The sequence below is a fragment of the Monodon monoceros genome, unplaced genomic scaffold (assembly GCF_005190385.1).
Source record: "Monodon monoceros isolate NGI ecotype Baffin Bay Population unplaced genomic scaffold, NGI_Narwhal_1 Super_Scaffold_8, whole genome shotgun sequence".
In the NCBI taxonomy this organism is placed as follows: Eukaryota; Metazoa; Chordata; class Mammalia; order Artiodactyla; family Monodontidae; genus Monodon; species Monodon monoceros.
The window spans coordinates 14,010,825-14,026,765 of record NW_021703785.1 but is presented as its reverse complement, the minus strand read 5'-3'; the positions used below and the strand labels follow the sequence as shown (position 1 = coordinate 14,026,765).

Genomic DNA, 15,941 nt, shown 5'->3' with positions numbered 1-15,941 from the left:
CATGTGCATGTGATTTGGAATTTACAAGTGAGGGAGGGTCAATGCAGTGATGCCTGTTTTCTTTGGGCAAGCGACATCATGGAGACCTAGAGGTTGTCTATGCCAGGATTCCAGTGTGCAAACTCAGCTCTCTGGGGACTGACAGCGAGTTGACGTGTTAGTGGAGCAGCTTCATGCTTTCTCACTCTTCTGATCATGGGAGAGGTAGCAGTTCTTTCTGGCTGGTGAGTTCCTGGGCTGGTCCTGGGAGCCAGCTCTCCTGGAGAGCTAGCTCCTCCAATCCTTCCTAGTCCAATCAAGATTCCATTTCCCTGTGTTAACTCCGTCTCTGATATGGAAAGTCAGCCACCCAAACCAAAAATGAATGTGAAAGATGAAAGAAACATATAAAACCTATGATCCATAGTGAACTTGGTCAAGCTTATATTTAACTAACGGCAATGTGATGGTAAAGAACTAAACGTTTGGGGGGTGGGGTACTAAAAAGATACTAAAACGCTTCAACTGAGGCACTTGAAAGGAGGAAAGGAGTGAGATGAAGGCTGAAGAGCGTCTCTGGAGAAAGCTGTTGCCAGGCTGTGAGTGTGCACCTCTACACACCCCCTGGGGAAGTGTGGGGAGCATTATCTTCTAATCCTAAACTCAGTAAGGCAGATGCTTTAAGGGGAAAGCACTTTGCAATGTACCTTCCTGAAGTTGTGAGACACAGAGGACTGCATTTGGCTCTTGTCTGGGAAAGTTAAAATGGACCATGGACTGATATTTGAGGACTGACTTATTACCACTCTTACTGCCTTTGAGACCGGGCTGCACTCCTAGAGTTTGCTAGGCAAGTGATGTGTAAGTACTTCTCATGGATCAGAAGTAGCCAAGTAGGAGAGATTTGGTTTTGTTATCATGGGGTAGTCATGCATCCTGCCAAAACAGCAACCTGGAGATATGAGGAGACCTCAGCAGAAATACGCTGTTGGTATAGCCCAGGATGCCCAGAGACCAAGGAAGATGCTAGAGAAGCCACCTGGAATAGAGATGCACCAACTGGGACCAGGGAATCAAACGAGAGTGAGGTGCAGCAATTAGAGACCTTCTAAGAGCTCACAGAAGGGCTTCACAAAGAGTGAGCTATGACCACCGCCAGGGCCAGTGGGCAGAGCTCTGAAACCTCTCTTGCCTTCTATATAAAGCACAGGAGAAGCAGATCAGTTTCAAAGGTGTAAAATAACTACGAATTAGGTAATCTGTTTTCCTGAAGATTTCAAGTGAAAAAGACTAGCAAAATAATTTAGCATGTTGAAGGCACATATAAAAATATATATGTATATGTAAAGCATCTGCTATTCTCTGTAATTAGGAAAATCTGAGAAGCATTTGTCTGATTTTAGTAGAGCTACGAAAATTTTCTAGGGGAGAATAATTTTATTGAGTATTTTTGAATTCAAGGTAAATAATAGTCAACACAGAGTATGGGTAGATGATTTGCAGTTAAAGATTATAAAAACATGGATAGACATAAAAAGTACATATGTGAGGATTATGCCTAATAAACAAAAAGGCAAATTTAAAAATATCAAATTATATAGTCATGGCTTTAAAATCTGAACTTAGAAACTCATGTCAATGTTACTTTAGCTTAGCTTTTCAGCATATTTCAAGAATACTTTGCTTAAATATAAATGTAATATCAATTAGAACTAAATCATAAATTGGGATAAACAGAATTTCCATTTTTGTCATATTTCATATTGACCTGTTTTTCATTACTGAAACTTTAATTTCAAAAAAATCAAAGAGTAGCATCATTTATGTTTTTTCCACTCTGGCTATCTAGTGACATATTAATCATATTTGGAGTTAAGCAAATTATGACTGAGAGAAATGTATGATATTATCGTTTATAAGGAACATAAACAAATTTGAAATTCCTTCCACCACCAAGAGTTGGCTAACTGTGAATGAGAAAAATCAGTTTTGCACTAATTTGTTAGCAGTACTTAATATTAAATCAGGGGCTATTTTCTCCCTAAACCATCCATTTATAGGCTGTGTATAATAACAAATAATGGTAAAGAAGATAAAATAGAACCTAATATAGTAACTGTTTTACATAATATATACTATGCATATTATTATACATATTGCATATATATTATACAACATACGTATACAATATACAATAATATATGTAATTGTAAAGAAGAAAGAAAGAGTAAGTGAGGAGGAAATGGACATTTACTCAGGACATGAGACACTAATCTCATGTAGTCCTTACCAAGACCCCACAAGACAGGTAGGATTATCCCCTCTTGTTATCTGGAAATAAAGACTTCAGAAACTTTTGCAAACTCATACAGAGTTGGTGGCAGAGAAGGAATTTGAATCACAGCTTACCTAATTGTTTGCAAAAAACAACAGTGAAACAATAGTGGCAGATTTAGAAACACAGAGTCCTTGGCAGTATAGTTTGCAAAGACCAAAGAAGATGAAGCAAATTTATCCTTTGAAACCATGATTTTTATAAGAAGAGTCAATATAAAGTCACAGTGTATTTTGCTTATTTTCTGTACCACCACAGCACTCTTTTGTAGCACTTAAAACGTTTTACTGTCATTCATTTCCTTAACTATCTTTCCTACTGGGATGAATTGTGGAAGGGTAGGAACTGTGTTTTATTCACCTGTTTATCTCCAACACTTTGCCTGCTTACCTGCCCCTTCCCCACCCCAGCTGCCCTCCATCTCCAAGCAACAAGTGATCTGACTTCCGTCACCATAATTTGTCTTAATTACCTACCGTTTTACAACTTATAAAGCTGCTATAAACACTAATGTACAAGTCTTTGTATGAACATATATGTCCTTTTATGTTGGGTAAATACCTATGAGTGAAATGCCTGGATCATATGGTAAGTGTGTATTTAAATTTTTATGGACCTGCTAAACTGTACCAAAGTGGCTGTACTATTCTACATTCCTAATGATAGTGTATGACAGTTCCTGTTGCTCCATATTTTCATAAGCACTTGTTAGTGTCAGTCTTTTTAATGTTACACATTCTAATAGATGTGTGGCAGCATCTCACTTTGGTTTTAACGTGCATCTTCTTTGGTGAAGAGTCTGCTCAAGTTTTTTGCACATTTTTTATCAAGTTTTCTTATTGTTGAATTTTGATAGTTCTTTATATAATTCTTTGTTGAATAATGCTTTGCAAATATTTTCTCCACCTGTGTCTTGTCTTTTTGTTTTCTTTTACAGTCATTATATATTCCTTTAGTGTGAATTTCACACGTTTGTGACAGAAATGATATTTAATGAAGTGCTTTCTTAGGTCCTGCTCAATACATCATAATATATGATATGTGTACTATACTAACTTTCTAAAATTTGGAAAATGCTATATTCTAAAACACATATGGCCCTAAGAGTTTTAGATGAGAGATCTGTACCTCCATCCTCTTCCTGGAATGTTCTGGCTGTCGTATGACTAGCAGTAAGTTCCTATAATTCTTCAAAACTCTCTTGAGGTATTATCTCATTTCTAATGTCAATACTGACTTCCCCCTACCCTTCACCCTATCACAGAATTAAGCATTCCCCATGCTCCCTGACTTCAGACTATACTACAAAGTTACAGTAATCAAAAGAGTATGGTACTAGCACAAAAACAGACACACAGATCAACGGAACAGAACAGAGACTCCCGAAATAAACCCACACACTTATGGTCACTTAATCTATAACAAGGGTGGCAAAAGTATACAATGAAGAAAAGACAGTCTCTTCAATAAGTGGTGCTGGGAAAACTGCACAGCTACTTGTAAAGGAATGAAGTTAGAACATTCTCTAATACCATATATAAAAATAACCTCAAAATGGATTAAAGACCTAAATGTAAGGCCAGATGTTATAAAACTCCTAGAAGAAAACAGGCAGAACATTCTTTGACATAAATTGCAGCAGTAATTTTTGGATCTGTCTGCTAAAGCAAAGGAAACAAATGCAAAAATAAACAAATGGGATCTAATTATACTTAAAAGCTTTTGAACAGCAAAGGAAACCATCAACAAAACCAAGACAACCTACTGAATGGGAGAAAACACTTGCAAATGATATGACCAATAAGGGGTTAATAATCTACATATATAAACAGCTCATACAACTCAGCATCAAATAAACAAACAACCCGATTAAAAAATGGGCAGAGGAACTAAATAGACATTTCCTAAAGAGGAAATGCAGATGGCCAACAGGCACATGAAAAGATGCTCAACATCGCTTGTCACCAGGGAAATGCAAATCAAAACCACAACAAGATATCACCTCACACCTGTCAGAATGGCCACCATCAAAAAGAACACAAATAACAAATGTTGGCAAGGATGTGGAGAAAAAGGAACCCTCCTACACTGTTGGGGGGAAAGTAAATTGGTGCAGCCAACTGTGGAAAACAGTATGGAGGTTTCTCAGAAAACCAAAAATAGAATTACCATATGATCCAGCAATTCCAGTCCTGGCACCCCAGTGTTCACAGCAGCATTATTTATAATTGCCAAGACATGGAAGCAACCTGAGCGTCCATCGACAGACGAATGGATAAAGAAGCTGTGTTCTGTGTGTGTGTGTGTATATATACACACACACACATATACTATTCAGCCTTTAAAAACAAATAAAATTTTGCCATTTGCAGGCACATGGACGGACTTGGAGAGCATTATGCTAAGTGAAGTAGTCAGAGAAAGACAAATATTGTATGATATCACTTATATGTGGCATCTAAAAAATACAATAAACTAGTGAATAATATTTTAAAAAAGCAGACTGACAAATATAGAGAGAGAACAAACTAGTGGTTACCAGTGGGGAGAGGGAAAGGGGGGCACTATAGGGATAGGGAAGAAAAGGGTTATTATGGGATTACATGAAATAGTGTGTGTGAAACTTTTGAAAATTGTAAAGCACTATAGAATTTAAAGAATCTTTCATTCAATAATAAAAAAAAAGATTTAAAAAGAAGAATTCAGCATTCCCAGCTTTGTATGCTTAAATTATTAAGCATGTTTGTTGAATGACACTATGTTCTAGGCACTATAAGGAAAAGGGGAAAAAAGCATTGAAAAAAGGTACAATAACCTCTGCCCATATATTACCTTTGTTAAGCACACTGCTTGTTATAATCATAGGTGCCCAATAAATGCTTATTGAAATAAATGAACACTACAGATATTAAGGGGTACAAAAAAGAGTTTACCAGGTGCTGGTAAACGATGGCTGGTGAGCAATATCAAGTTGGTGGCTTATTTTTGTATGGCCCCTGTGCTAAAAATGATTTTTACATTCTAACATGGTTGTTGAAAAAGAAAATATTGACAAAAATCATGTGCCCTCAAACATTAAACATTTACTATTGGCTCCTATAATAGAAAAAGTTTGATGATCCCTGCTTTATACTAGTCTCATTAATGAGTAGGAAATTTACTATGAAAGAAACCAATACTTATTTATAAAAATGAAAAACTGAACATAACTCACAGATAATGGCTTTGTTATATAAGATGCTATACATACTATATAGTCATTAAACGATAAAGATGTTCATTATGTTAACACATGGAAAAGTCTATAGAAAATCAGGAGATGGAGTAAAGAACAAGATGTGTACTTTAGTCATACCTTTTATATTTTGAAATAAAACAATGATAGGAACAAATGTCACAGTTTTATAAGAAGTTTTTGTTTTATACTAATGGTATTTGTGAGTATTTTAGTTGTTTTGATGATCTTGGTCATATCACACTAAAAACTTATTTATATATAAAAATTTGAAAGTGGTTTATATAACTCACCCAACTATTTGATAGATGTCTTCAGATTTTCCTTGGCGTAATTTCAGTATCCAAGCACCTGGGTTTGCTTTTAATTGAAAATATCCCTTTTAAGATGAGAAAAACATGATCATGGTTATATGAATGAAAATGAGGTCCAATTGTTCAAGAAAGATTATTCATGAATACTCCAAGATAAGTGTTTACTAACTGTGGAACGAATGATTTCTACAAATGAATTCCAAGGAAGAAGACTTTGCAATAACCTTAAAAGCACATTCTGAAAGTATGACTCCCTTCATGTTCGCTTTATTTAATTACCTTATTCAAGGATTTTTTTCTGGGAGCTGTTCAGTAACAGTAGGATACAAATTATTTCATATTATTAGGAAAACTTGGAGGATTTCACCAAAACATCTAATTAAGTATCATCCATTGAGTATGTATAATACTTACAAGATTGGCCATCACTATTGTATCAACCACAACAGGTTTATTTTTTGTGCCCAGTGTAAACTGCAGACCCCAAGGAGGTTCTTCTGTGATTATGTCAAAGCAATGTCCTTCGAGCAGTAGATATTCTAGTTCATATTCTGCTGTGACAGTTTTCTCAATCTACGGAGGAAATATGTCATTGTTTTTGGTGTTAGTAATTCTCATAATGTAAATTTTGTAATAAATATATGTGATTATTTTAATATTAGCCAATATATTTTTGGGGGCAACCTCAAGTCTTTCTTTTAGACAAGTGAACCTAATAGCTGAATCAATTTCTTGAACACTAAAGCTCAAGATGAATTTTCTTCCTTTCCCATGACATCAGCTCTACTCCAACATCATGATACATGCACCAAAATCACAAGCAGGAGAGATGTGAGAATGGATGGGTGGCTCGGTAAGTTGTAGCACTCAAAGAATCTGCTTCGTTGGCTGTGCCCTAGATCTCCTACTTCAGACCTGGCAAGAAGGCCAACTTGTCATCATTATCACCTTTCTTGCAATTAAAAACAATTAACGGTGAATTGTTTTGCACTCAAAAGAACATATGCTCATTAAAGAAAATTTAGCAAATATAAGAAAGTGTAAAAGGGAAAAAATAGAAACTACCTACAGACTAAACATTCATATACACATCAATGCACTGATTTCTACTTTTGCTCCATAATTTTTTTCTAAGAAAGTATAACCTTTTTCATTAAATATAGTTTTCTAAGAACAAGTCCTTTATTTATTTTTTTTTTAATTTTTTTTTATTTTTGCGGTACACGGGCCTCTCACTGCTGTTGCCTCTCCCGTTGCGGAGCACAGGCTCCGGACGCGCAGGCTCAGCGGCCATGGCTCACGGGCCTAGCCGCTCCGCGGCATGTAGGATCTTCCCGGACCGGGGCACGAACCCGCGTCCCCTGCATCGGCAGGCAGACGCTCAACCACTGCGCCACCAGGGAAGCCCCATGTCCTCTTTTTAAAACATCCTTTTAAATGTCTGGACATTCCAAACGTTTCCAGATTTTACTCTATTGCAAATGTTATAATAAATATTTTAGGGAGAAAGTATTTTCTCTACATCACATGAAAAACATAACTAAACATAAAAATAAATCAAATGGTAAGTGATTTTTATATAGTCTGGCAAATTTTGTTGAGCAGATAAGACAATGATGCTATCTATCTCTAATTTTATTTCACACTATGAAGTTTTTGATACTACTTTTAATGGTGTTTAGCGTACAGAGTATTTGAAAATATTCTGTACTGTATAGTTGTTTTTCTTTGACTATAATTACTACAGAAATAATTATAGCACTTGTGTACAGTATTTCTTTCTTGAGCCCTGTTCTTATAATTTTACTGTTTTTAAGAACATGAAATAAGTAACTTGTTTGAAAATAGCATTTGTTTCAATGACTTTAGTTGAGCTCTGAATTAGTTGTTGAGTTATTACTACTCTAGTGATGAACTTCATATACTTCATTAACCTGTATCCACAATCCTTACAGCATTTTGGATAGAAAGATTTCTATGGGATAGTCTCAGAATATGAGAAATCCTAGAGATCATCTAGCTTAATTCCTTCACTTTACAGACAAGGAAACTGCCCCAGAGGGATTACGAAGTAAAGCTTAACTATTTTAAATTATGAATTAGATATCAGGGCAGAGTTCAAATACATTCAATCAGTTTGTGACTAAATAATATCTTCATTTATAATACATTAATGTGAAAATTTCTCTTCCTTATATATTTGTATAACAGACATCAATTGTGTTGACTTATTCAAACCACAACACTAAAAATAGCAAATTCATTTTTCAAAGAGTACTTTCTAGTGAGTATTTAAAATTTTGTGAATATTTAAAGTTTTATAATAATTTCATAAAGGTGATTTGAGTTAAATTAGTTCCTATTATCAAGGTTTATTTTTAGCAAGAATAGGAAGGCTAGTGATCTTTTTTGATGTTTACATCTCCTTTATATTTTTATTTATCTGTTCTAAATATTAACTGTTGACATGACACATGAATTTAATATCTTTCCAATATAACTTTGGTGCATATTAGTATTTCTAAATAGAAGTGTTTACTGTATTGTTCTGTGACTGAATAGTTAAGAATTTAGCTTCCTCCTTTAATAAAAGTATAAGTTTGATTATAAAGATTAACATTTGGGTTTATTAATATTATCTATGGCATTCAAATAGGAATTCTTTGACATTTACATTGGTAATGAATGCCTTGTCAATAAAACTGATGTCTAAATTATTTATATTTCAAAAGGGGCTAATGCATTTTTCTGTGAATTCCTTTTAACATAGCCACATACCATTTTCCTTCAGCAATCTTTTATTTACTCACTTCCTCTTTACTGGGTAAACAATCACTATTGTTTCAGGTATTTTGACATCTGTCAGATAAAGGCTATGATGAAATATAACCAGAGAGCCTTTGGACGCAGTTCTAGTTACAAGCTCTGAGAACCACCTCTGAACTCCAGGTAAAAGTAACTGTCACACTTTAAGTTTTCCTAGAACCACTTTTGTCACCTTTAATAATGGCATTAATGCCGGCTGTGCAATAAACCATGTGAACAAAGACCTGGGAAGGAAGAATCTTTCTAGATCAAGCTTTTTTCAGGTGGTTATATAATGTTCGGGAATTAGATGTAGGAAGGAGTACTGACTATACAAGCTAGTGTGTAGTGACACATCTCTCATTATTAGTCTCACTTTTTTCCTTTACCTACAACTCCTTCTTTCTACTTGAGCACATGTCTTTGTTATTTCATACTTTTCTAGGATAGTTGCAGGTAATACCGTAAGTATGTACAGCACAGAGTGGAAGAGAAGAGCCTTAGAGGTAGTTAACTTTTACAGCTGCTAGAATTTGTAATTTCCTTTTGTTTACTCATATAATCTACGACGATAGGGGAAATTATTTCTGTTTATTTTAGTCTTCTAAAATACTGTTCATTTAAATAGGTTCTAAAAAGGCATTGCTATATTTGCCACTCACAACAAAATGTTTAATCTCTATTAACTGTACAGTAGAAACTAAAATTTTTTTACCAGCAGACTCAATTTAAAATCTTTAAGCTGCATTAATTCTCCCACCGCAAACTTTTTACCCTTTTGGTTAGAATCTTTCAAGTTATTTACTGATATATATTGCTGAACTAACTCTCTTAATGAAGAACCAATAGACCAAAAGAGATCCAACTAATCATGGAGGAAACAGGATTTTTTTTTACTTCATGCCAAATTCACTTCTGAACTTTCTCTCATGGATTTCATTGTTTTGCTCTCTTTCTATTTTTTCCCTCAATTTGAAGGACCAATTTCAGATGATTGCTATGACTGAGTTTCAGGTTCTTCTCCGGGTGGGTAAAGTTGGTGGTATAGGTGAGTATGTTCCAGGGAAGTGACTCAGGATCCCACAGAATCTACACATGAGTGAATCAGAAGAAAGCTGCCTAGAAGGAAAATCTTTAGACAAAAGGTGACACATGAAAAGCATGAGAAACAAATAATGAACAACAATTCAGAACAATCTGAATTAACCAGATTATTAGAGGTAAAATGTTTATGCTTGGGTCAAGGTAATGGCTACCTTCTGAAGGAGCTGTCAAATGCAGAACTGGAAATAGGTCAGAGGCTGTGCAGGACCGGGCAACGGGGAGGACAGTGAAAAGGAAGTACTGCCCCCAGCCACCCCAGTTTCTAGATACATGTCTTCTAGGTAAACTCTCCTAAAATGCTTCTGGTTTTTTTTTGTGTGCTTTCTGAATGCCTTTCCAATTTTGAATAGAATGTTTGGAAAGACTCCGAATATTATAAAATAGTCTCCTGTCGGTGGTTTTGTTTTTTGTCTGTGTGTGTGTGCTGTGGATTGAATGACTACAGGTGGGGAAGAGAAGTCCGGTCATTTACTGGACAAGGGTCACACTGGAGGTGGTGGGAAAGAATGCACTCAGCCCGAAGTATATAAGCAAACTTTTTCCTGCTTTCTACCCTAATCTCATTGGAACTGCTTTCTCTGGCTATGAGCTGTGGGGCAAAAAAGAATTTCAGATGAAACTTTTCCTCTCTGAGTTAAAAACAAAACCTGAAGGGCAAAGGTACTTAATGGTTTTGTCCTAAACTGCCATTCATCTGTCTCCATAGTTTCTACATTGTTCATCTTAGGGTAGCACTTCTGAAGCAACAAAAACAGTGAGGGCATTTAAGAACCCATAAAACCAGAGAAGCTGAATTTGGAAGTTAGGGAAACTCGAAAATCAAAGGAAAGACTGGATCAGGGCCTAGAATCATAAAGGAGAAAATTCTGGTGAGCAGTGAGTATGCACTTGGTACAGGAATAACAGCTCATAAGAATTTATCCTATTCCTCTTTCTTTGTAACTTACATCCTTTAAATGAATATTATCAAGGTCACAGTTGCTGTGTACTGTTTCAACCAACCAGCTTTCAGGAGTAATCATGTTGAGGGTTAGAAGGGGTGATTCAGGGATATCCAAGAATTTTGCCACTGGTCCAGTAACATCATTAGGTGGTAACGTCAGTTCCGGTTCCAGAACAAAACGGTAGAAGCTGTTGGTAGAACATAAATGAAATTCATAGTGTGACCAAAACTGAGATTTCTTCTAAAATATTTTAAAACTGAAAATGGCTTAAAAACATGACCAGAAAGTCTTAAGTTAAAAACACGCTAACGACTTAAAACACACTAAAGTCTTAAAGACTAAAAACACGCTATACTGAGGTTAATGCTTATGTAAATGGTAGGCAATCATTATTCTGCTTACACTGTTATCTATTATAAGACTGTGTATATTATATACCCTTGTTAATTATTTCTTAATGAACACGATTAGAATCCCTTTAAGATATACTGACTTATGCAGGTTCCAGCAGTTTATGATCTGTATTCACTCATTGTTCCTTCTTCAAAGTTTGAGCATGGTCTATTTTTAGTGATTTTTATTAGCTCTTAGCACCATTAAGAACATGAAGAGAAATGATAACCAGAAAGCAAGTAAAATTTAAGCTAAGATTCTGGTACTAATTCAAAAAGTGCAAAATTAAAAACAAACAGGAGTGAGTTAATTAAGCAACTGCTTATTACTAGAGCTTTTAGAAGTACCAGCAATCTTAACGTATTTAGCCTCACCCCCTAGTATCTTACACAATAAGAAACAGTTATAATACTAAGAACATTGACTGTCACTATTCTGGGACTACAATCAAGGTGGCCGCTGTGCTGTGGTTATCTCAAGGCTCCATGGGGGAAGGATCCACTCCTAGGCTCCTGCAGTTCCTCAAGGTCCACCGGCACGAGGGCAGTAGCTCCTCACTAGTGGTTGGCTGGAGACCTCCTTCAGTCCTTGCCACAAGGGCATCTCCAGCAAGCGTAGAGAAGCACACAAGAGCAAGAGAGAGAGAATGCCAGCAAGACAAAAGTCACAGCCTCTCACAACCTAATTGCAGAGGAGACATTCCATCACTTTTGCCATATTCTGTTCACTGAAAGCAAATCACCAGGTGCAGCCTGCACTCAAGGAGAACCTACGCTGAGTGTGACCCCAGGGGCGCTCATCACTGGCGGCCGTGAAGCTGCCTATGGCAGGCAGGCTGGCAGAGTCAAAAAAGAAGAGTGGGTAAGAGGAGACCCTGGAGAGAACACAGTCCAAACCAAGTAGCTGGTACTGTCAAATGCAGCAGAAACATCATTAAGTAAGAAGTATCCCATGGATGTTGCAAACAGCAATTTCTTTGTGATTCAGTTAAAGCCCAACTTCAGTGGAGGTACCGGTGAATGAGAGATGAAGAGGGGGCTTGGCCACACTTGTGCAAAGCTGAGATGACAAAGACTGGAGAAGAGGAGGAAAAGCCAGGGCTCCAGAGGAGAGGAAGTTAAGTTTATTTCTTTTTAAAAATTGAATAACTCTTAAGACTGAAAGAAGAGGGCTAGTAGAGAGGTTAGAGATACAGAACCAGGGACTATGTGATAAAGCAAGGATCCAGAACAAACGGGAAAGCAAAGTGATTCAGTTATGCATAGACTGTATATATATTCTTTTCCATTCTGGTTTATCACAGGATATTAAATATAGCTCCCTGTGCTACACAGTAGGACCTTGTTGTTTATCCATTCCATATATAATAATTTGTATCTGCTAACCCTGAACTCCCAATCCATCCCTCCCCCAACTCCTCCTCCTTGAAAACCACAAGTCTGTTCTCTGTATCTGTGAGTCTGTCTATGTTTTGTAGATAGGTTCATTTGTATCATATGTTAGATTCCACATATTATGATATCATATGGTACTTGTCTTTCTCTTTCTGACTTACTTCACTTAGTATGATCATCTCTAAGTCCATCCATGTTGCTGAGCCCACTGTATATTTCTTTTGTTTGTTTGTTTGTTTGTTTGTTTGTTTGTTTTTGCGGTACGCAGGCCTCTCACTGCTGTGGCCTCTCCCGTTGCGGAGCGCAGGCTCCAGACGCGCAGGCTCAGCGGCCATGGCTCACGGGCCCAGCTGCTCTGCGGCATGTGGGATCCTCCCGGAGCGGGGCATGAACCCCCGTGTCCCCCGCATCGGCAGGCGGATTCTCAACCACTGCGCCACCAGGGAAGCCCCACACTGTATACTTCTAAATAGGTATTCCTAGATCACATTTTTAAAAACACCCACGGATGAACACAAAACCATGTAAATTCTGTAATTAGATTGGGTCAATTTTACTGGTTAGGTTACTTTAGTTTTATATCAATTAAGGTTAATAAGTTATCTCTGATCTTCTGATCTATTTCAGTTAAACATTTTGTGAAGAAAAAAACAACAGATGCAGTAATTATGTTTTTTTTCCTTTTAGCATTTGCAAATTTTTCAAAATGAAATTAAGTTCACATAGACCCACCTCTTTAAAGGGGCTTCTGAAAGCTTACCCCTACAGTTCATGAACAATTTTATCTTCATGTTGATAATCTTGCCAAGTACCTATTAGAAAAAATTTCCATATTTGAAATTAATAGCTAACACTTACTGAGCATTTACTATCTACCAGCTACTACATTAATACTTGACATCCGTTATCTCATCTGATTCACACAACATCCTTTTGAGGTAGCTACTTTTACACAGCTGAGGCACAGACAGATATAGTAATTTGCCCAAGATCACACAGTAAGTCATGGCAGAAGTAAGATTTGAATCCACACAGTTGATTTCACTGCCCAAAGGTTATGCTGCCTACCTTTTGCCTAGTGTGACTTTCTTTATTGGTATCCAAATTTCCTTACTACTGAAGAACAAGTAAAATAATTATTAGAACCTTGACTTGAAAGACAAAGTGTGACCTCACAACAACGATGGCAAGGGTGCCCTGATCCTTTTGGAATTTCATCTACATTGTAAAAGATGTAGGAAGGTCTTGGCTACATACAGATAAAATACTCTCTTTTCTTTTTATTTCCCTAGAGCAGCGGTCGCCAACCTTTTTGGCAACAGGGACGGGTTTTGTGGAAGACAATTTTTCCACAGACCGGGGTGGGGGGTAGTTTTGGAATGATCCAAGTGCATTGCATTCACTGTCACTTTATTTCTATTATTATTACATTGTAATATATAGTGAAATAATTATACAACTCACCATAATGCAGAATCAGTGGGAGCCCTGAGCTTGTTGTCACTTGCCACTCACTGGTAGGGCTCTGATATGAGTCTGCAAGCAACTGATTTATTATGGTCTCTGTGCAGTCAAACCTCTCTGCTAGTGATAATCTGTATTTGCAGCCACTCTCCAGCACTAGCATCACCTCTTCAGCTCCACCTCAGATCATCAGGCATTAGATTCTCATAAGGCGTGCGCAACCTAGACCCCTCTCATGCGCAGTTCACAGTAGGGTTCGCGCTCCTGAGAATCTAATACCACTGCTGACCTGACAGGAGGTGGAGCTCAGGTGGTAATGTGAGCGATGGGGAGCGGCTGTAAATACAGAGGAAGCTTTTCTTGCTCACCCGCCGCTCACCCCCTGCTGTGCGGCCTGGTTCCTAACAGGCCACGGACCGCTACTGGTCCACGGCCCGGGGTTGGGGAGCCCTGCCCGAGAGCACTGAAGTAGGAGAATTATTAATTTTGATAGTCCCCACCTCCATACAGGCAACAAGTCAGTGAAGATTTGAAAGATATTAGACAACAAAGGACATAGGTAAAAGGAGAAGAATAAAACAGATATATGGAAGGGAAAGGATACAGGTTTGAGGAGAAATTAGAATGTACAGACCAAAGATTTAAGAGCTTTGAGTTTTAATTCCCATTCTATCACTCCTATTAGCTACAATGGAGGCTGCTGAGCCACTGTTTCTTCCAAGTGTTAAATGAGACACTGACCATTTTTTCCAGTAAATTAATTTGTGCTTTATAGCACAAATTTACAGCATACATTTTCTCTACAGTAAGAAATAATATGCTATGTGAGGTTCTGAGTTGCTCAGAAACAAAGTATGCTACTATTACCAATGATGTAAACTGGAATGCAATTCCATATTTTATATTTCTGTATAACCCATACTTCTTATTCCTAAATTCTATGTTTACGTAAAAGCTTCAGAGGTAAGCAATTTTTTTTTGGATAATGAATCCCCATAGGATTCATAAGGGAATGAATCATACTACCTCCATTCCTCATAGGTATGATTACTGATCTCTGTTTTCTAGAGAATAATAGGAATAGTGTGTCTAAAGAAGTTAAAGTTTGAAGGTATACAAATGCAGAAAGAAAGAATGAGGCATGTTTGTGAGGAGAGAAAGATCTCTCTTCTCCTCTTCTTACAAGGCTATCGATCCTACTGCATTACAGCCCAACCCACAGGGTTTCATTTAACCTTAACTACTTCCCCAAGGCCCTATTTCCAAATACAGTCACACTGGGGATAGGGCTTTAACATATGAATTTTGGGGGCGATGGGGACAGAAATTACGTCCACATTAACACCTAACCTGGTACTGCCATAACATCATAGGCATACTTGTATCATTTCATTTTCTACACTGAAATATGACAATCTATTTAGAATGTTGTATGAAAGAATCAAGAGCAAACATTTGATTATACTTGAAAACATACCTGAAAAGATTATAAATTTCAAAATAAAAGAAGTATATATCATATAATAAATATATATAATATTTAATAAAATATGATATCTTACAATCAATAACTGTGCCATCTTCTGTGCTTCTCTTGTCAATGGATCAACAATAGCAATGACATCAAAGGACATATCATTCTCCTGAGAATTTATCTTTATAATGCTAGAAAAATAAAAAATAAGATGAACACTGATCAGTTAAGTTTATTCAATTGCCTAATTAATCTTAGCTACGTACATTCTTATAAATTTCTTTCTTTTTCACTGGATTAAAAAATCCTGGTTATTTCACAGAAGAAAATGCAAATTTAAAAGTTTAATGTTTGCATTCACTAAATTAGAAAACTGCAAAGAATTAGAGAAAATGAAAGTAAGAAATTATGGACGAATGATTTTTTAAAAACTCTTCAAAGAACAATACTATTATAGTGAAAAAACTTTATAATTTTAAGCCCCCCAAATTCTCATGGAT

At 36.6% G+C, this 15,941-nt stretch overlaps 1 protein-coding gene across 1 annotated transcript in view; it reads right to left on the bottom strand.

Moving 5' to 3' along the window:
• Positions 1-15,941, bottom strand: part of UGGT2 (UDP-glucose glycoprotein glucosyltransferase 2) — a 163,218-nt gene that overhangs the window by 33,198 nt on the left and 114,079 nt on the right. Inside the window, exons 25-29 of the mRNA XM_029210526.1 lie at positions 15,530-15,632; positions 13,236-13,315; positions 10,720-10,903; positions 6,278-6,436; positions 5,843-5,928 (exon numbers count right to left, since the gene is read on the bottom strand). Of these exons, the coding sequence (XP_029066359.1) occupies positions 5,843-5,928; positions 6,278-6,436; positions 10,720-10,903; positions 13,236-13,315; positions 15,530-15,632 (612 nt within the window). The remainder of the gene's footprint in view (positions 1-5,842; positions 5,929-6,277; positions 6,437-10,719; positions 10,904-13,235; positions 13,316-15,529; positions 15,633-15,941) is intronic.